The sequence below is a fragment of the Lynx rufus genome, unplaced genomic scaffold, assembly GCF_022079265.1.
Source record: "Lynx rufus isolate CCGP_SWC_20201006 ecotype Redwood Valley unplaced genomic scaffold, mLynRuf1.p SCAF_9, whole genome shotgun sequence".
Classification (NCBI taxonomy): Eukaryota; Metazoa; Chordata; class Mammalia; order Carnivora; family Felidae; genus Lynx; species Lynx rufus.
This window is the reverse complement of record NW_025814897.1, coordinates 105,471,244-105,491,388: the sequence shown is the minus strand read 5'-3', so window position 1 is coordinate 105,491,388 and position 20,145 is coordinate 105,471,244. Positions and strand designations below refer to the sequence as shown.

General features: G+C 58.2%; 1 protein-coding gene across 6 annotated transcripts in view; it reads left to right on the top strand.

Annotated features, from left to right (window-relative positions):
* The window catches only part of VPS37C (VPS37C subunit of ESCRT-I), a 28,400-nt gene extending 10,179 nt beyond the window's left edge, over window positions 1-18,221 (top strand). The window contains exons 1-5 of one of the 6 annotated variants that reach the window (XM_047070782.1): window positions 2,556-2,993; window positions 10,677-10,821; window positions 14,227-14,398; window positions 15,094-15,171; window positions 15,932-18,221. In XM_047070782.1, the coding sequence (XP_046926738.1) occupies window positions 10,682-10,821; window positions 14,227-14,398; window positions 15,094-15,171; window positions 15,932-16,654 (1,113 nt within the window). In that variant the 5' untranslated portion in view covers window positions 2,556-2,993; window positions 10,677-10,681 and the 3' untranslated portion in view covers window positions 16,655-18,221. Of the gene's footprint in view, window positions 1-2,555; window positions 2,994-8,662; window positions 9,581-9,607; window positions 10,822-14,226; window positions 14,399-15,088; window positions 15,172-15,931 lie in introns of those variants that run through there. The other 5 variants (XM_047070781.1, XM_047070780.1, XM_047070777.1 and 2 more) reach the window with 5 other exon arrangements.
* The last annotated feature ends 1,924 nt before the right edge of the window (window positions 18,222-20,145 follow it).

The window sequence follows — 20,145 nt, the reverse complement described above, 5'->3', positions numbered from 1 at the left end:
CTGAGGGCATGATGGAAATGGGGGTCAGGCAGAGAGTGTGGTTTGGGGAGGGAAAAAGGTGACGGTTGAGGTAGTCACTCCTGGAATGCCGTTGAGGAATGCTGTTGAGGGGAATATGCCCCGTGGGCATGGGAAGGGTCCCTTTAGGGGACGGGCTGGGTCATCCAGGGACTTTATGTAACCAGGGGCTCCACACCCTGCTGTCTGGCTCAGGCTCCATAGGTTGTCCCCTGCTGATGGACACCCCCCCTGCCCCCCCCCCCCCGCCCCCAGCCTGGCCACTTAGCCCGTAGAGGCAGTTTGCAGAAGTCTTGGGCCACTCTGGAGTGCCCCCTGCGTCTGGCACAGTAAATGGGCTCATCATTCCTGGATCTTCTCACTTAGGGGCCTGCCTCTGGGAAAAGGGGGTCAGATAGAGTTATTCAGTAGACCTGAGGAGCATGTGGTTGTTACATAAATACTATGTAAAGATGACAATTGCCTTCCGAAAGCCTCGTCCTGAGAGGTTGTATATCCCTCCGTCGATGTACAGGTGCACTTATATTTGAGGATCTTTGTTCAGATTGGTTTGGAGCCTGTTTCCGAAAGCCACATCCTTAGCCTTCCTGGGGACCTGCCCTCCCTCCTGAGCCTAGCTGGGTATCTGGCCAGGTTGTCAGGCAGCATTTTCCAAAAGTAAGGTGTGAGCGTGTGAATTAATGCTACCGAACGCCTGCCTGGTGGTTTTTCTAGCACCTCTAGCAGTGATCTCGCTGAATTCTCTTTAAGTCCTTACAACGACTCATGATGTTGGTAGTGTTAGCCCCATTTCACCAGTGAGAGACAGTAAGAAAGGCGGAATAATTTGCCCAAGGTCATACAGCTAATAAAAGGTCAAGCTGGGATTTCAGTCCAGGAATATTTGGTTCTTAAGCCCTGAACTCTTTCCACTTCCCTTCATGCTGTCGTAACTATTTAGCACTGGGGGGTGGGGAGGAGTTCCCAACCCCAGAAATTCCTTAGAAAGAGAGAAAACTTAAGAAGGCTCCCTTCTGGTGCTTACGTACCAACTTTTCAAATTGAAGGAAAGGTAAGTTTGATGGTGCTTTGGGCCAGGTGAGCAGTGCCTGATGGTTTGATCTGTTTTTATTAAGTCCTGTGGGAAGTCAAGTGACTGAATGGTCTGATACTTGGGTGAGCGGCTAGAATCATTCTAGGAAAAGAAAACTAGATCAGGTCAACAAATACATCCTCATTAAGCTGCAGGAATAGGAAGGTTTCTAAGGCAACCGCAGGTGTTTTTGACACGAGGGGTGGGATGGGGCCAGGCCTCTCTAACTCAGGCATAGGGAACTGCACAGGTTGCTATGGTAACTACTTGCTACTTGTGGGAAATGTACAAGAAGCCCACGGCCTTTACAACGCTCCCTGCAGGGTGATTTTGGGCTTGAAGTAGCTTGCAAGTCAGTGTGGTGTGGTAGTGGTGAGGAGGGGAGCGACTGGAACCTGTGCTTTATCTCCAGCCGGGAGCCGGGAAATCCAGAGGCACCCTGCCCAGTCACAGTCTGGGTCCCGATTCAGTTATGGCAGTCATTTTGCTTGACTCTATATTGAGCTCCAGGGGCGTCAGGAGGCGCCCCGAATCATCGGATTACCCCCAAGAGGCAGAATAATTAACATTTGTTCAGTGCTCTGGAGCTTGCAAAGCCATCTCGGGGCCGTGTGCTCATCTGAGGCACAAAACCCCTACGGTAGGATTATCGTCACAGAGCCCATTTTCCAGGTAAGGAAACTGAGGTGAAGAGACTTGATCAGGGTCACACAGCTCCAGGGTTGTGGAGCCAAAGCGCAGACCCTGGGCATCAGTCCACATTCCGTGCTTTTCTCTGCATCCTGTTGGGGGAAAGCTGGCATTAACTGTTCAGACAGAGACAAGGGGCGTAAGAGGCACCAGGCAGCTCCGAGGCTGGCATACCTTGTTCTGATCTGAGCTCAGAAAATACTGCATTTTGCTTTACTTTTTTTTTTTTTTTTTTTTAGTTCATTTATTTTTGAGAGAGGGGGTAGGGGCAGAGAGTGACGGGGAGAGAGAGAATCCCAAGCAGGCTGGGCACTGACAGCGCAGGGCTCGAACTCACAAAGATCGTGAGATGGTGACCAGAGCTGAAACCAAGAGTCGGATGCTTAACTGACTGAGCCATCCAGGTGCCCCTCTGCTTTCTTTTTTTTTTTTTTTTAAGTTTATTTTGAGAGAAAGAGCGAGCGAGAGCGCCCGTGTGAGTGCATACGTGCACAGGTGAGCGGCGGAGGGGCAGAGAGAGAGAATCCCAAGCAGGCTCCAGGCTGGCAGCATGGAGCCTGACATGGGGCTCGAACTCCCGAACTGTGAGGCCATGACCACAGCCGAAATCAAGAATCAGGATGCCCTACCGACTTTTTTAAGGCACCCTTACTTTTTTTTTTTTTTTTTTTTTTTTTTTTTTTTTTTAGCGTTTACCCTTGTAAAGGATCTGATATCAGTTGAAACTATTTGTTTTTGAGCTGAACAGTCCTGGCAAAGATGGAGATTGAGCAAGAGCCCCAGCGCGTTGTCCCCCTCTCTCCCCCATCAAGGACAGATCTGGAAGGCGGCCCTGAATTTGAACCCTTCCCAGCACCCTTCTCCCTCGAGACATCCTCAGCCCCCTCCACGCCACCCCAGGGAGCAGCGGGAAAGGGCACTTCCTCTGGCCTCCACCCCCCAGGGTATCATATAGTCACCTTTGGGCCTCGCTATCCTCGCTAGATCGTGTTCCTCTTGTTCCGGACGTGTGAGATCGATGTAGCCAAGATATCAAGTGATGGAAAGAAGGCGACACCGAGAAATGCAGGGCCGGTGGCCGGAGACTTCGTTTCCCCTCCTGGTTGTGTGCGTACTACCCGGGCCCCGGGGCCGCACCTGCGAGCCTGTCCCCTTGCTTCTGGTGGCTGCTTCAGCCTCGTCGGCCCCCATTCTCAGCGCTTGGTGGCAAAAGGTGGGCCCAGGGTGCCCATGCAATGCCCTTGTCACCTCATCCCCCTGTCCTCCCTGCTTTTCTGTGGCATCTGTCCTCCGGGCACGTGTCTCTCATGGAGGGACCCACCCGGCGTTTCGTCGTTTTACAACTTTTGTGTTGGCTACTGGAATTTTAAAAAGGGAGAGGTGTCCCCTGCATCTGCATTCCTGGCTTCCCCCGGGAGACCTGGCGGCTCTGGGCCGCCCTCCTTCCTGCAGGAGGTGCCTGCGCTGGGCTGGCCCCTGACGCCAGTGCCTGCCTGGCCCTGGTGGCTGCCCGAGTTCATGAGCTCGGGTGTAGGTGAGAGCTGCGGAGGAGACAAAACAGGACAAAACAAAAAGTTTTTCTTCCTTTTTATTAGCAAGGAAACAGTGACTTTTTCTCTCCTTGCGGAGGGAGCGCAGATTAGCACATGCGTTGCCTTTCCCACTTTGTTCCCAGTCTGATTCCCTTTGGGTCGATGGTGTCACCCCCAAACAGAGGTGTTATCTCGCTGTACTTGTGAATGCTGTAGAGCCACCTGCCTGCGCCTCCAGCCTTCTCCTCCCCTCTCTCAGCTGTGTGGGTCTGTAGCGGCTCCTTACAAGGGCCCTGCTGTCACCTGCCCTTGGCCCTCTGGCTCCTGTCCCAACACCAGCTGCCCCCCTTCAGTGAGGACTTGCAGGCCTCTGACACCCCCACCCCTCAGAGCCGTCCACCTTTCCCCTCCTCACTCCACTGGTCCCCACCTGTGCTACGTCCCCTTGTCCCTGCATTCACCGTGATGGGTTCTCAAGGTTTTTGCTTTTTAAAACTGAATCGAGGGGCGCCTGGGTGGCTCAGTCGGCTAAGCGTCGACTCTTGGTTTCGGCTCAGGTCATGATCTCACGGTTTCGTGAGTTCCAGCCCCGCATCAGGCTCTGTGCTGGCAGCACTGAGCCTGCTTAGGATTCTCTCTGCCCTTCCCCTGCCCACGCTGTCTCTGTCTCTCTCAAAAATAAATAAATAAAAACTGAATTGCGTCGAGGGGAGTTGGCCTCAGATTTTTTTTTTTAATGTTTATTTATTTTTGAGACAGAAACAGAGCATGAACAGGGGAGGGGCAGAGAGAGAGGGAGACACAGAATCTGAAACAGGCTCCAGGCTCTGAACTGTCAGCACAGAGCCCGACACGGGGTTCGAACCCACGAACTGTGAGATCATGACCTGAGCCGAAGTCAGATGCTTCACCGACTGAGCCACCCAGGTGCCCCTGGCCTCAGTTTTATATATTGGGGTTGTGCCTGGTGCATAGTAAAAACTCAGAGTTTATTTGCACCCCTCTGCCCCCAATCATCCTTCCTCCTTTTAGTTGGGGTCTTGTGCAGTTCTTGGCGGGTAGTAATTGCCCCATAAACATTTGCTCAGTGAAGGCATAGAGAGATGAAGGAAGGCGTGGTAAAGGGAAGTAGGCCTGTTCTCGAATCTCCACATCTTGCATATGACTGTCTGCCAGCTGACTGACCTGTCCTCTCCCTCCCTGCCGTGGTCTGTTTTTTCTGGAAGCCCTGCTGTGAGCTATCAGTGGGCCAGGGTCTGTTCCAGGCACTGGGGAGACACAGGTGAACAAGACCATCCCCCTGCCCTCAAGGGGGCCCATGTCTTTTCCTCTGTCCCCTCCTGCAGACCCCATCTGAGAAGTACCCAGCATCCTCTTGGGCAACTTGGCCAGCAGAAGGGGGTCTGAGTCAGGGCCCGGGGTGCTGAGGGGCATGGTGATTGCACTTGTCAGGTTCCAGAAGCAAAGCCCGTGGACCGGGGGTCCCCAGATGACTTCTCCATAATGTCCCAGTTCTCTGCGTTGTAACATCCCTGGTCACAGCTGCTTTGAGGAGTGCCGGTTTGGATTTTCCTGGCGGTGGGTGCCCAGGCTTCAGGGGCACCTGCTTTGCGGGCCTTGGGCAGAATGTCCTGTTCGCCCCTCCTTTTCCAAATTCTGAACTCAGAGAAGTGCTTGCTGTGTTCAGCCTCACCGGGTGGCCCTGAGAATCAGGGGGTGGCTCTGTGACTTCTGAAAGGCCTCGGGAGCTTCCAAGGGCAGGGGAAGTCACGATAAATCCCTACAAGATTACACTTGCCAGCCCAGGCCTGAGCTGTTGTCGGAGGGCGGGGTCGTGAGCCACCTCTGTCCCGGAGGTGGGGACCCAGGATGGGCCTGGATAATTGGCGTGCTCGCGTGGGATTGTAATCTCTGCATCTCGGGCAACCTTATAACTAAAGCATCTTCGTGGCTCTCCTGCGAAGGGCAGGGCAGGTGGGGCAGAGGTGCTTGTGATGTTACAGCAGCAGGGGTGGAAGGAGACTTGGGCCTCCCGTGGTGTGACCCCGACAGCTTATAGGACCTTGGGTAATACCCTGTTTGTTTCTGGGCTTCCTTTCATCTCTGAAATAGGGATAATTAAGCCTCGTGTTTGCTTTAGTTACTGGAGTGATTATATAAACTAATGGCAGAGTTGGCTAAGGGGCCTGTTCTGAAGCCCGCAGTGAAATGGCATCGACACAGGAGAGTGGTCTTTTGCAACCACGGGGCTGAGGTGTTTCTTTTTCTGGATACGGGGGCGGTCATCTTTCCCAAGTCGGGGAGTGGCTGGGATAGTCATCACAGACAGGAGCCAGAACATTCTCCCGTCCCTTTGATCTTCCTAGTTCAAGAAGGTGCACGCGAAGGTGCCTACCTGGGAGGGAAGTGGGGGCAACCTTGGCACCTAGGAGCACCCCCCCTGGGGATGGGGCGTCCCAGGCAGGGACAGTGGCGGGAGAGCGTGGTCTCTGAAGAGATCTGTGCTTCATTCATGGCCCACTTTGGGGAGAATTCCCGCTGTCTGCAAGACGGTGATTTTTCGGGTCACCAGCTAGATGTTACAGGGATTTGTGTCGCAGGGATTTCAAGGCCATCAAAGAGCCAGGTGTGGGGCTTTAGATGGCAGAGAAAGATTGTCACGTGGAGCGGCCACACACCTCCGTGCACCGCAGCTAATTTTATTTCTTGATTGGCCACCATTCTTAACACAGCAGAGTCCCCTTTCTTGCTAAGTGTCTACAGTAGCTTCCCGCCAGACTTTGATGACCGGTGACATCCTCGGTGCTGTGGCCGTCCCCGTCCCTGGTGAAAGCAGCAGTGGCCTCGTGCAGGTTGTAGCAACATCAGGCCCCTCTTTGTGCGGCCCGGGGAGGGGACTGGGCCACTCTGCTTTCACGGACGTCCATCGAACGCCCACGCTCACTGCCGGTTCAAGGATGGACGCTAGATACACGGAGGTATCGAGAGCTGTGTGTCAGCCCCAGCGGGAAAACTGTTCAGAAGGTTATAAAATACTGGAATGTTTGACAAAGGTTTTGTTTTGGTGGCTTTTCTCTAGTCAAAACATTTCCCTTTTGGAGGGGAAACAGGAAAAGTGGCCGGTGAAGGCAAGCCCATCGAGGAAGCCAGTCTCCTGGGGTGGCTGTAGGGTGGCTTCTGTGTCAGTGCCTCCCAGTCAGGCCGGCTCCCAGTGCTTTCTGGGCCTCCAGCCCAGCGCAGACCCTCCCCCTCGACGTACCCCCCACTTGGCCTCTGCGTCTTGTGGGTCTCCTGGCCTCTGGAAGCCTGACAGTGCAGCAGGCATGCGCTGTATGAATCTCCCCGTGGACGTGGCCTCGCCTGGACTCTTCTGGAGAGCGGTAGCCTCCTTGTTCTGCTGGTTGGTCTTGAGACCGTGGTGGCTGCTTCTGACGCTGCCTCACTGGGCCCACGGCCACGGGGCTGCAAACCTGGAGCCTCAGTCCCCGGGCTGAAGACCCCTGTCTCCTGCCTGGCCCCACCGTGCCTATACGAGCCAAGCCCTAGGCGCCCGAGGGAGGTGCGTTTCGGGTCCTGGCAGAGGTCCCTCCGTAGAAACAACACAGGAGATTGAGCCCTGCGTTCTCATCGTGCCTCCATGTGGACCGGTTGACAAATCCCTTCCTCTCCAGGGTCTTTGCTTTTCCTCTGTCAGGTGAGGCTGGGCCCGCCTGAGTTCCCTCAGAGGGAGGGGAAAGCAGGGCAACAGGTGCCAAACTGGTTTGACCCTGGGTAGCTCAGTTAAAATGAAAACTCCGTTAAAATTCATTTGAGAGCCCTGGAGAGTTCTGGGTCTGGGAGAAGACTTGGAACTCAGGTGATTGTGAGGCACGTGGTGCGAAGTCCCGGACTGGGGAGGGCACTGCCCCAGTCACTCACCCCGCTGTGTGACCTCGGGTGAGTTACTTCTCTCTGAGCCTCCTCCGTGAGGTCGGGTGACGGTGGTCAGGGTCCTTGTAATGGCAGGCATTTGTGGAGTGTGCACTGAGTGCCAGGCATGGACGGAGAAACTAAGGCACCGAGAGGTTAAATGAGCCGGCTCCTAAGTAGCAGGGAAGGAATCACACCCAGACAGCCTGACTGCAGAATCCGTTCTCCTAACCGCTAGGCCAGTGGCTCTCCAAGTGTGTTTCCGGGGCCTCTGGGGGTCTTTGAGACCCTTTCAGGCTGCCTGTGAGATCACGATGATTCTCATGAGCTAAGACATTTCCCTTTTTACTGCGTTTCTCGCACGAGTATACAGTGGGGTTTTCGGAGGGTACGTGGCACATGATACACACAATCACATGATTGTTCTAGTGGCTAATGGAATACGGGGGCTTGCGTATTCTTTTTTTTTTTTTTAATATTCATTTTTGGGAGGGCGCAAGCAGGGGAGGGGTAGAGAAAGGGGGACAAAGGATCCGAAGCAGGCTCTGTGCTGACGGGCTGACAGCAGCGAGCCTGATGCGGGGCTCCAAGTCACAAACTGCGAGATCGTGACCTGAGCCGAAGTCGGGCGCTCAACCGACTGAGCCACCCAGGGGGCCCTGCGTCTTCTTGTATTTGAAAAATGTCTCTCCCTGGCCACCATGAACAGGTGTATCCATCTAGACAACCTTCTCATCTTAAGAAGGTCATATATATATATATATGTGTGTGTATATATATATATATATATAAAACCTCTATGTTATATAAGCAGCATGTTTATAGAAATGACTCTTCACCCAGAAGAATCCCCTTGAGATCCGTTCACGTTGTATACATCAATTCGCTCCTTTTTACTGGAGAGTAGCACATAACTAGTGCAGCCGTACCACAGATCGTATGATCGTTTACTAATTGGGTGGTTTCCCATTGGGTTGTTTCCAAGCCCAGGCTATTCCACTTAAAGCTTCTAGGAACATTAAAAAAAAAATAAATAAATGAAAAAAATGGCTCGCTTTTAATACCTAATATGGTCAGTACCGACACCTAAACTCCACACAAGGGAACCTTCTTCGGGTTCCTCCATAATGTTCGGGGTGGGAGGTGTCCTGAGACCAAGAGCTGTATGCGACCTGTTGCTCGAGGCCACATTGCCTTGTGTGGGACACGGAGCGCGACACCCGCCGTGCGAAGTGGTTGGGGGAGGGTTACTCTGCTCGGGGCTCCCCCCCCCCCACGCCCCGTGTGGAGGAATGAAGCCTGCACCCGCTGGGGCCTCCGCACATGCCCTGCCGACCTTGCCGGGGGTGTGTGGTCCGCCAGCTGCCCCCCGGAGCTTCCCTTGGCCCCCGGCTATCTGCGCTCAGCCCCGACCGCAGGAGTGGGCAGACACCCTGTTCTGTGCTTGGACTCCGGCTGGGCGCTGCTGCTGTTGTGGGTGCGAAGGCCCGGCAAGTTCTCAGCCGGATCTGGGCCACGCTGGAGGCCTAATAAGTAATTTCTGTGGTGTTGGAGCCTCGGGCCAGCATTTGCGCTAAGCCAGACCTTGCGCTAAGCTAGCGCTTTGTCTGCCCTCCCTCTCTGAGCCTCACACCGGCCCATTCTGCTGATGAAGGCCCAGAAGCTCAGGGAGGTTCCCGTTTGTCCTGCAGGTCCCGTCGATGGCCGACCCCCTTGGTTGGCTGCGTGGTAGCAGTGTGCCTCCGGAGTTCTTCCCGGGGCCTGTTCTAGCTGCCGTTCCCCTGCTCCAGCTTTTAGACCAAGGCTTTTTGGAGCAGCAGGGTGAGACGTGGACCAGAAGGCTGTTGAATTTTGAGGCTGCCGTTTCCTGATCTTTCTGGTCCCCACCCGGAAAGAGCCAACTGCCTGCCCCCGGGGCAGGGTCAGGAGGGACCACACATGCAAAAGGCATGCGCTCCGGTGCCCAGTAACCTGTGGCCTCTGCGGTCACCCGAGGAGCCGGGAGCTGTCGCCTTTCTTGGAACCTGGAGATTCTGGATTTCTGGGCCCGCCCTGGCCTAGTGACACAGAACTCTACCTTTGGGACTGGGGCGCCTGCGTTTTCAGAGGGCTTCCCCCTGGGGTTCAGGCGCGTACCTGCACTTGACATTCCTTGCCTCGGAGGTTCGGGACCACCCTGACCCCTCAGGAGAGAAGAGACGGTGGTGGTGCCTCTGTTTGGCTAGCTCTTTCTCAGGAGGGTGACCCTGTATTTTGTTGTCGAAACTAGGGCACTTTTGAGCATCAGAAGGGAGTACCGTTAACAGCCGTGCCGGCACATGAGGAGGAGGAGTCAGCCGGTGCTTTGCTGGTGAATGGGGTGGGTGTCCCTGTTGATCCGTTTCTCCTTTCATCTTTCTGATGACCTGGGAGATACCAGCCCCTTCCATTGCAGACGGGGAGACTAAGACCTGGACAGGGCCGCTTCCGACCACACGGGCGTAACCTTGGTTCTTGATTGCAAAGCACCTCCTTGGATTAACCTTCACTGTCGGCCCGCGCTAGCTGAGCACAGTACCCGGGAGGATTGGGGGCCTCCAGGTCTCGCTATCTTTCGAACCTGGAATCTTTTGAAAACTAACATCACTTTCGTAATGAGAAAAATCTACATCGAAGCTAAAAAATGTGCTTCTGGAACAGATAGCAGGGGAATCCTGTCAGCAGAAAGGAAGAGTGTGCTGGGGGTGTCTGTGCTGCCTTCTCCAGGTCCCCGGGGCTCCCTCTCGGGGCTTGGCTGTGACCCCTCTGTCACACAGACAATCGATGTCCCTCTGGGCAGAGTGACAGAGGGGGAGGGTTGCTAAAACCAGCTCTCCCATCCCAGCAGATGTTCTTTGTGGGTCGGTCAGCGTCCTTTGCCTTCCGATTGCCCTAGGGGCCAATTTGATTATTTTTTGTGGTCGTTCTTCTCCAAGGAGACCTGCATGTGACGGTCCGTTTCTGTGGCACGTGGAGGGGACTGCAGTTGCAGAGAATACTTGAGGGAAGCCCAAGGTTGTCGGTGCGCTAGATAAAACTAGCTGCGATGCCCTTGAGCCTGTGATGCTGAGGCCGCAGAGCCCCCGTGTGTGAAGGTTTGGGTGTGTTTCTGGTTCAGACAGAAATAGACACTTAGCGGAGGTCATGCTGGCATCGGGGCTCACAGGCGGCCTGGGGCCAACGTAGTCTCTGTCCCTGGCCGCCCGTCCTGTCCTGCCCTGTCCCGTGTGCACCTTGGGTAGTTTCATCCCGCACCGTAAGGAATCCCAGTTTTGCCTCTGGCTGCCCAGTGCTTTCACATACCTGTTGCTCATGGTTTGGGAGAAGGAGTGGCTTCCTGGTGTCCCCGGGGACAGGGGATGGCAGGGTGGCCGGAATGTGCTGGAAGCATCGTCGGAAAACCGTGGTTTGTCTCTCGCTTCGCTCTGTGTTCACAGGGAGGATGGAGACACTAAAAGACAAGACCTTGGAGGAGCTGGAGGAAATGCAGAACGACCCGGAGGCCATTGACCGGCTGGCCCTGGAGTCCCCTGAGGTAGAGCAAAGCTGTCCTGGGGCCCAAGGAAGAAGGAAGGCCAGCAGGTGGGACTGAGGCCCTGCTTCAGGACGCCGGCCTGGTGGGAGTTTGGGCCACGTTCTCCTCCCTTTTCTGTGGCCTTCACCCTGGTTTGGATCAAGCCGGAGGAGCCCCCGAGATCGGGATCCAGTTCCCGGGCCCTCTGGGAGTTCTAGGGGGCGGTGCTAGGGCATCCAGGGCCCCCATGTGAACTCGGGGGGACCCACCTGCCCCGGGAGTCCCCACGTTGTTGTTCCAGCCTGAATCTGGAGGTTTCTAAAGGTACTGCTACTGTTCTGTAGCTGCCTTTCCCCAGGGCCTTGTGTGGCCCTGTGTCTCCGGAGGAGCCCTTCTTGGGCTCATCTCCTGTGCAGTCCTGTTTCCTCTACCAAAGGGCGCCTAACCAGCTCCGCTCTCCGCAGTCCCCCTGGGAATAAAATCACCCTTGCAGACGTGTAGAGCTTTACACTTTATAAAGGCTTTCCTGCCCTCCTGTGTCCTCAACCGTGACTCCCCCTGTGAGGTCAGGAGGCTGGACGTGGCCGAGAGCTGGGTATACCGCGGTCCTGCCCTGAGCGGCGCCAGCCGGCCCACTGCTCTGGAAGCCCCTTCCGCTGCCCCTAACGCCGGGCGGAGACCCAAGCACAAGCGATGCCGAGCTCGTCTGATGGGCGCTTGGAATATATTTTTATTTTCACTGATGAACCGGCATGGTGTGTCTTTCCTGGGGGTTCACGACCTGTTCTCGACAGAAGGGAAGCCACCCCGCCTAGCTTCTTCCTGCTTTCTGTAGGGGTGCGTAGCGAGGCTGTATTCCCTTGCCCTTCCTCGCCTGTGCTCTCGCTGCCCGCCCCGCGACCTGCCCCTCTACCCAGACGAGCAATCTTTGCCGGGGGGTAGGGATCGAAGAGGGGGCAGGGACGCAGTAGGGGGCAGGGTCTGAAGAGAGGTGGGGGTGCTCCGTGGCACATCCTGGTGCCTTGAGCTCGCTCCGCGAGGACAGAAAGCAAAGCCTGTGTCGGTTAAGCTGCAGGCCTGCCTCTGTGGTCAGTTAGGCCGTGACTCTGCCGGGGTCTGCCTCAGCTGGCATAGTGCTGGGCATAGAGCAGGGTTTTTTGTCTGTTTGTTTTTTTAATTTTAGAGACACAGAGAGAGTGTGTTCCAGCAGGGGAGGGGCAGAGAGAGAGAGAAAGAGAGAGAGAGAAAGAGAGAGAGAGAGAAAGTGAGTGAGTCCTAAGCAGGCTCTGTGCTCAGTGAGGATCCCGATGTGGGGCTCCCATCCCACGACCCTGGGATCATGACCTGAGCCACAGTCAGGAGTCAGATGCTCAACCGACTGAGCCACCCAGGCGCCCCGGGCGCAAAGTGCTTCTTGACTCTGCCGTGAGCACAGGTTATAGGAATCCCAAGGCCAGCTCTGAATGGCACGTGGAACTTGGCAGAAGCGAGCCTTCACAGAAGTATCACTACTTGACTTCCAAGCTGAGCAGGCTGATAGAATCTACGCCGAAGTGCAGAAAACGGCCTCACAACGTCTTGGGCTGCAGGCAACGCGAATTTTGTGGCGTGCAGCCAGCCTGACCGATCGATTCGAATCCTCCGCGGGGAAAGCTTTCTGGGATCAAGGGGAAGTGAAGCAGGGCAGGCTCCTCAGGCTTGCAAAAGCCCTTGGACGAGGTTTCCACCACGGTCCGTATAAAACACAATTTTACACGTCCTCGTCGCCGTGTGGCTGTGCAGAGAGAGAGGAGCTGGTTCACTTGGGGATGTGGACACTGCTTGGAGAAAAGAGAGCTAGGTAGCAGGGGGCCTGTGTCCACACGGGGCAGTGAATGGTGGGGTCGCGGCAGGCTGGTGAGCTCTTTTGACGGGGGTTCCGGAACTGTGGTATCGACCTCTTCTAAGTGACAGCTGGCGGGCTTCATAGTGACCCCCCCCCCCAGTGGAGAAAGATTTGGGGGAGGCTGCGGGAGAGGGGGCAGAAATGCATAGGGCAAGGCGTAGGGCAGAATGACACAGCTTAGATATATTTGTTGGTCAAGACCCAGGGAAAAGGCAGTGGACACATGAGGGCCAGACGTTCTATGTAAGGGGCAGCTGAGCAGAGGGCTTCAGGCCTCCTGCTCTGGAGCTTACCCGGTGACTCAAAAGAGTATTCGTGGCAGCAAATACAGACGGCCCAGATGTGGAGGCAGCTTGCTGTCCTAGGGAGACCAGAGAGACCACAGCCAGGCCCATGATCCCTGGGCCCCAGTGGCTGCACTGTGGAGGGGAGGCGGATGTGACGTCCCTCTTCCCCGTCTGGAGCATGAAAAGCAGGCTCCGGTCCTGCCCCTGAGCTCGGATCTCAAGGCCCTGTGGCTGGGAATCAGCAGGAGGGCAGGCTTCCCGGAAGCCCCCTCTTCCCGGGTCCCCATGGCCTGGCGGAGGACGAGCCGGCCCATCACGTGCTGACCAGGGTGGCCCCTGCATGGAAGCCGCCCTTTGCCGAGCTGTGCCCTGAGCCCTCTGCTGGGTGCTGAGCGCTCTCTTTGGTGCCACGTGTCACTGTCTCAGGGGTGGTGGGTCTGAGCCTCCGCCCTCCTCTCGGTAAAGGGGACTCCCTGGCACGTGGAGGGAGCTTTGGGTCAGAGCGGGTCTGGGAAGGGTTCCTGTGGCTGTCGCCTCAGCCGCTAGTGGCAGCAAGGGACCTGGCTGAGGGCCAGAGCGCTGCTTGGCTTGGGGAGGTGCTCTCAGGGGGCGACGTCCGGGGGCAAAGGCTGGCTTCAGGTGGCCACAGGTCGCCCGTGTCGGTGGGAGCCTTCTGCTGGCTGTGAGACTCCGCTCCAGTTCTTGGGGGCCCCCTCTGCCCGCTCATCTGCACAGCTTCTCTGCAGGGCATGCCTGTGGCCTCGGAGGCGAGGACAAGTTTCTCCTGAGTCAGCGTCACGGTCTGGCCGTGCCTTTCTCATCCCTCAGGGTGACTGTTTCGGGGCCTCATGCACGTCCGGCCTGTGGTCTGGCTTTGGCCACCTTAGCGCACCTCACGGTGGGCCTCTTGCCTCCGAAGCTTGGGGAGAAGTGGCTTGGGAGTTTGGTCCCTTCCCTCCTAGAAAGCCTCTGACTTGTTCCTATTAATTGGTCCCCCTGCTTCCTGGAGGCGTCCACGGCCCTTGGTGGGCCTGGTTCCTGCTCCCCCTGTGGCCGTGGGCAAAGCTGCCGACCGTCAGTGCGTTTTCCGCACGGATCCGCCACAGAGGGTGTGGGATGAGGTGCCTGGGTCACAGTGCTTTGCTCGGGGTCCGAACCCGGGTCTGTCGGACTCCAGTCGGGGGCATCGCCCACTTCTGCCGCGGTGGGCGATGCGTCCCAGAAGCCCCCGGTCCAGCCTGCCGCGGTGGTGAGTGGCGGTGGTGGGGAGGGTTCTCCCGGTCCACATCCTGTTCCCTTAGGTCCAGGACCTGCAGCTGGAACGAGAGATGGCTCTGGCCACCAACCGCAGCCTGGCCGAGCGGAACCTGGAGTTTCAAGGTCCCCTGGAGATCAGCCGCTCAAACCTCTCGGACAAGTACCGGGAGCTGCGGAAGCTCGTGGAGCGGTGCCAGGAGCAGAAGGCGAAGCTGGGTAGGGGCGGCCTGGGAGCTGCTGGAATAGGTCCCCGTCCTTGCCCCCGGACAGGAAAGGGCCAGCAGTCAGGACGACCGTGTCCCCAAACCCCCGTGCTAAGTGCTTTCCGTACGTTTTCTCACAGCAGCCTGTAAGTGGAGGTACCACTGTTCTTGTTTCAAACGTGAGAAGAATGAGGCTCCGAGAGAGTCAGGGACACGGCCAGGGTTACGTGGCCGGATTTGGGCTGGATCCAGACAGCGTGCGTTCCGTGCTGTTGCTCGCAACGCCACCAGCCCGGCTTCCGGCTTCCAGGGCTGCCCCGGGCTCTCCGCGTCCCGGGATCTGCCATCTGCGAGGTGGGAGGGGCTGTCCTGGTCTGGACAGTGAAGAAGCCGGATGCTCAGAGAGTGAGGTCGAGCAGGCCTGGGGCTCGCCGGTGCATCTTGGCTTCCTGCTGGCATCGGGTGGCACTGGGGAGGCCGGCTAGCCGAGGTCTGGGCTGGGCTCGGTGGGTAGAGCTCCCCTCTGCCTAGGAAGGCGACCTCAGGGAACTGGGCCACCGGGGGCTCCACAGCAGACCCCAGGGCAGTGGCCGGACCTCGGAACACACAGGGGTCACTCCGAAGGTCTTCGCCCAAACCTTAGCCTCCGGCACCGGATCAAGAGGCGCTTTCAGAATGCTGATCTTTCTGCCCTCCCTTCCAGAGAAGTTTGCTTCAGCACTGAAGCCAGAGACCTTGTTAGACCTTCTGCAGATCGAAGGCATGAAGATTGAAGAAGAGTCTGAGGTAAGATGGCCGTCGTCACCCCCTCTTCCGGCGGTAGCGTCGGCCCCTGGAGCAGGGGCCCTCGGAACGAGCACCGGGTGCCTGTAGAGCCGGGACAGGGGGCTTGAGACGGTGGCACAGATGAGTGACGCCATCGGTCCCGGTGGATGGGGTGAACGGGAGCCTGGTCCCGCTGGCGGGAGCCGGAAGGGCAGCTGCCGGCTGGGCCACAGGGCAGCTGGCAGACCTGGGTACAAGGTGGCGCAGCAGGAGGCCCCGAGGACTGAAGCCAGGCCCCCGGCCCCTCCCTGGCGGCCTGGCCTCTCTGTTCGGCTTCCCTCTGGCCGTCTCTTCCGTCTGCGGGCAGACTGGCTCCCTCCAGTTGTCCGTGCTCTGGGTGCCGGAAGCTACCAGGTCCTCCCAGCCCGGGGCCCGCCTGCAGTAGGAACCGAGTAGCTGGTGTCCATGCATTTATTTATCACATACGGGCAGCAGCCACTGCGAGCCCGGCACAGCGCCAGGGGTGGGGGACAGCAATGGCCACAGTAGTCCCTGCCCTCCAGGGGCTGACACCCTGGTGAGGGAGACGGAATAAATACACCAGCGAGCGCAGGTAGCCTGTGTCGGCAGTGATGAGGGCCGCGAGGAGAAATTCCCAAACGGAGGCCAGAGAAGATAGGGGGTGGCTGCAGTGCGCTGAGGTGGGGGGTGCCGCAGCCGGGGAACACGGGTGGCCTTGATCCCAGGCAGGCCCTTCGTCACCAGACCTTATCTCTTCTAGGCCATGGCCGAGAAGTTCCTGGAGGGCGAGGTGCCCTTGGAAACGTTTCTGGAGAACTTCTCCTCCATGAGGATGCTGTCTCACCTGCGCAGGGTGCGCGTGGAGAAGCTTCAGGACGTGATGAGGAAGCCCAGAGTTTCCCAGGAGCCGGCTGGTGACGCCCCTCCTCCGCGCCCCCCGCCCCCGCCTCGCCCGGCCCCCCCGGCGACACCCCCTGTGGCCGAAGAGCCGCCCCCGCCACCGGCGGCCGTGCCTCCCTACCCTTTGCCCTACAGCCCGTCTCCTGGCATGCCCGTGGGCCCCACCGTCCAAGGCGCGCTCCAGCCGGCCCCCTTCCCCGTGGTGTCCCAGCCCTCCTTTTCCTACAGTGGGCCTCTGGGCCCCCCTTACCCGTCAGCCCAGCTGGGACCCCGGGCTGCCGCGGGCTACCCCTGGTCCCCACAGAGGAGCACGCCCCCCCGGCCAGGCTATCCCACGGCCCCCACTGGTGCCTCTGGCCCCGGATACCCCTTGGCGGGGAGCCGGGCCCCCAGTCCTGGCTATCCTCAACAGGCCCCTTACCTCTCGACTGGAGGAAAACCTCCTTACCCAACACAGCCCCAGCTCCCCATCTTCCCAGGCCAGCCCCAGCCCTCAGGCGTCCCCCAGCCGCCCTACCCTCCCGGGCCTGCCCCTCCCTATGGGTTTCCAGCACCTCAGGGGCCCTCCTGGCCCGGGTATTAGACACAGTCCCGGCCGTCGGCCCTTCCCTACTTCTACGTGTACCGCAACCTTTGGCCCGCCCACCACTGAGATTCGAGGTTAAATTGCAAGTGGACCTGGGTCCTCCTTGTGGACTTGTGTCAGCACGTGGGAGCCTCGGGGGGACCTGGTCGGGAGCGTGCAGGCCTGGAAAGGCGCCGGCAGCGTGACTGGCTTGGCCGCACCAGACGGTCACGGCACTTAGTGGCCTCCTGGGGGAGGGGAGCGCCTCCTTTCAGTGACTGGCTTCAGCTTTTCTGGTGCTAGCCAGGCGGGGAGCTCGGTGCCTCCCCCGTGGGTGTCCGTGTGAGTGGGCAGGTGCGTGTGCTCGCGGGCACGCACTTGTGCTTGCACTCACGGACACCGGAACCCAATGCAATTATCTTCGTGACGAGGGGGTCTCCGGCCCCCGCTCACCCCCTGCCTCTCTCCTGGGATCTGGCACATTCAACCTGGTGCCCACAGCAAGGGACGCGACTCTGCGTCCATCTGGTCCATTCAAGGATGGCCTGGAGCTAGAGTGGGACTTCAGGGGAGGGAACAGTAAGGAGAAACACTGATTTTTAAATCACATAAAGCCATAATTGAACTCCGATAGGTTGATGTCAGATAAGCTTGTCCCGCGTGCTGGTTTGAACGACGGCAGCAGAGCCAGAGCAGCGAGAAAACGGGGGGCTGTGAAGGTGGACCCCAGAATCTGAGGCAGAATCTGGAGGGGAGGGGCCGGCTCCGGCCCAGGAGATGGTGTCACACCGGACTCCTTTAGGAATGGAGCGGCCGCCCTCTCTTCTCTGGGGCCCTCCACTTCCGGTTGACTGCTGAGGCCCGCCCCATCCATCCGCTCCTTTAGTGCCTTGAATCTCATCCGCAGCAGCCCCTCCCTCCGTCTGCTGCCTCTGGCTCCCTCGTGTAACTCCCCACCCCGGCACCCCTCCTGAGACACACATTAAAGGATGCCCTAACAGCGACTTCCCAAGTGGTGCTTCCTCAGACACCGTGACCGTCACCGGGTCAGAGTCCGCTCCTCTGCTTCCCTCTTGTCGTCAGAATGTAAAGGGCAGGGGTTGGGACTCACGCCGCCTGCGGCCCCCACCCCGGGCACGCCGGGGATGTTGAGCGTGTTCGGGGATAACAGAGACAATAGACCAAAGGGGTGTGGTGAGCGGAGCTTTACCTTGGTTGTTCCAGATGGGATCCAGGTCTCGAGGGCAGACTCTGGAGCTGCTATCGGCCAGGAAGTCATATGTGCCTTGAAATGTCCACTACTTGAGTACCCAGCGTCCGGTGGGCCTGGGGTGCTGGGGGCCAACGAGGAAACTCGACTTTCCGGTGCCTGCCCCCCTCCCCGGCCCACGCGCCATCGGTGGGTGTTCGCGACGAGATGCTCCATTCGCTGTTGGGTCCTTGCCAATTGTTCTTGCTTCTCGTAAGTTATTTATCAAGAGAAATCACTAATGGACTCTACTGGTTCGAGTGCTTCTGAACTGGATGACCGATCGCCGGTGTGTTTGTGTAATTAATGGCCATAATAAACTCTGATGAGTTACAAGTTGTGCTGTGGCTCGTCCAGTGGGTTTGCGAGGTGAAGATGTGGCTGCCTGGGGCGGGTGTGGAATCCCTTCAGGATCACGCTCTGCTGAGAGGCCTCTTTGATTCCTGTCCACAAAGCCTCATCTATCTGGCTGTCCTCTCTTGAGCTGCTGCCCTCCCCTGCGCCTTTGCCCTGGGGCTAGGCTCTGACGACCTTCCCCTTTTCTCTCCTACTCTCTGGTTTTCTTCCTTTCTTTTTTTTTCAATATGAAATTTATTGTCAAATTGGTTTCCATACCACACCCAGTGCTCATCCCATCCTTCGGTGTTTTCTTTCACGCTGGGGGCCTACGTTTTTGCCTCTTCCTGGGCCAGAGCTTGGGCCACGCGAGGCCACAGGCCCCCACCAGGGGGCGTGCGGGGCTCAGCCTAGGGAGCCTGGCGTCGCATTCCTGCCACCCGCTTGGGGGACAGGGCCTGCCTGCTGTCGGCCTGGCCAAGACCCCCGGGTGGGGCCACGTCTTCCCTTCCAGGTTCTAAACGGAGAGAGGGACGGTGGGGCACAAAACTGGCTGCGTACCGAGTGGTCTTCGGCCACCGCCCAGCCTGCCCCCTCTCCGCCGTGAGCTCAGCGGGCTTTTTATCACGAGGGTTGGGAGGGCACCTCCCGCTTTCAGCAGTAAGGGCGGCTCCGGGGGAGTCAGGAGACCAGGCTTCCAATGGGCCCTCAAGTCAGCCCTTCCGCTTTTCCTTCCCTGCAAAGTGACAAGGACGGGCTGCCTGTGGACACCACGCAGGGATGCTGTGCATCGCCAGCATTGGATATTCAGCAGGGCCAAGTGACCTGCATGAGCTTGTTGGGTCCTTTCAACAGCGCGTGGAGCCCCAGATCTGAAGCGGGGGGGGGGGGGGGAGACTGCACGATGGGTGGGCCGGGGACCAGGTCGCCTAGCCCGGGGGCGCGGGGGCAGGACCCGCTCCCGGCTGCCTGACCGCCGCAGGGGCTCCTCCACTGTGCGATGCCTTTGTGGTGTCCGAAGCCGTCTGCCTTCCAGCGTCACACTCCTGAAAAAAGCTCGGGGGATCTAAGCCCACGTTGAGAATCCCTGGGCCTCAAAGTTTTAGGGCCTTCCCCCCCCCCCCACCTCCTGAACTCTGGCCCTGCCTTGCAGATGTCCAGGACTAGGGACACAGGACACCAGGGAGGGCTAGAAGACAACTTGGCTTTGTAGGAAGAGGCCAAAAATCTCACTCTGGCAGCACAATCTGGTCCCTGGCTTGGCCTTGGTCCCAGAATCGCGGCAGGGAGGCGGCACCATTTTCTGAGGAAGGGCTTGATGGATAGATGCTTCAGCTGGTCATCCGGGGTACGGGTGCCCCTGCTGCTCTTGGCCCTGCCTTCCCCGCAGGCCCTCCACACCTTAGATTTCGCAGACGCTCGCCACGCCTCTCCCCGCCCTGCATCTGTGAAATCACCAGGCGCCTTCCCCGCCCACCCACCCACCGCAGTGGGCCTCCCCTGGCCGCAGAGCCAGCTGCCCAAGGACACACCCTGAGTGTCAAATTTAGAGCCTCAAAGCGATTCCTGGCTTCAGTGAGCAGGGCCCTTCGCTGAGTTAGCTGGGGCCAGGCCACTCGAAACGTCCGCTCGGCCGTCACGTTAGTCCCGTTCTGTACTCCCAGATCCTAGAGGCACGTCAACCTCAAAGCTAGACTTGTTCCTGGTTACTCACGGTGAGCTTTCCTCCGGGGCCTCAGTCTCCCGGACTCTGCTCGAGGAGGGTGTGCTTGAGCCGGGTTGCACACTCACACTCCCCCCCGGGGGCGTCTCCGAGGCCGAGAGCGTTCCTATTCGAGGGTCCAACCGAACAGGTAGATCTTTTTTGGAGTGCACCACCCAAGCCCGCCACCACTTGGAAAACGAGGTTTCTAAAAAGATTTTT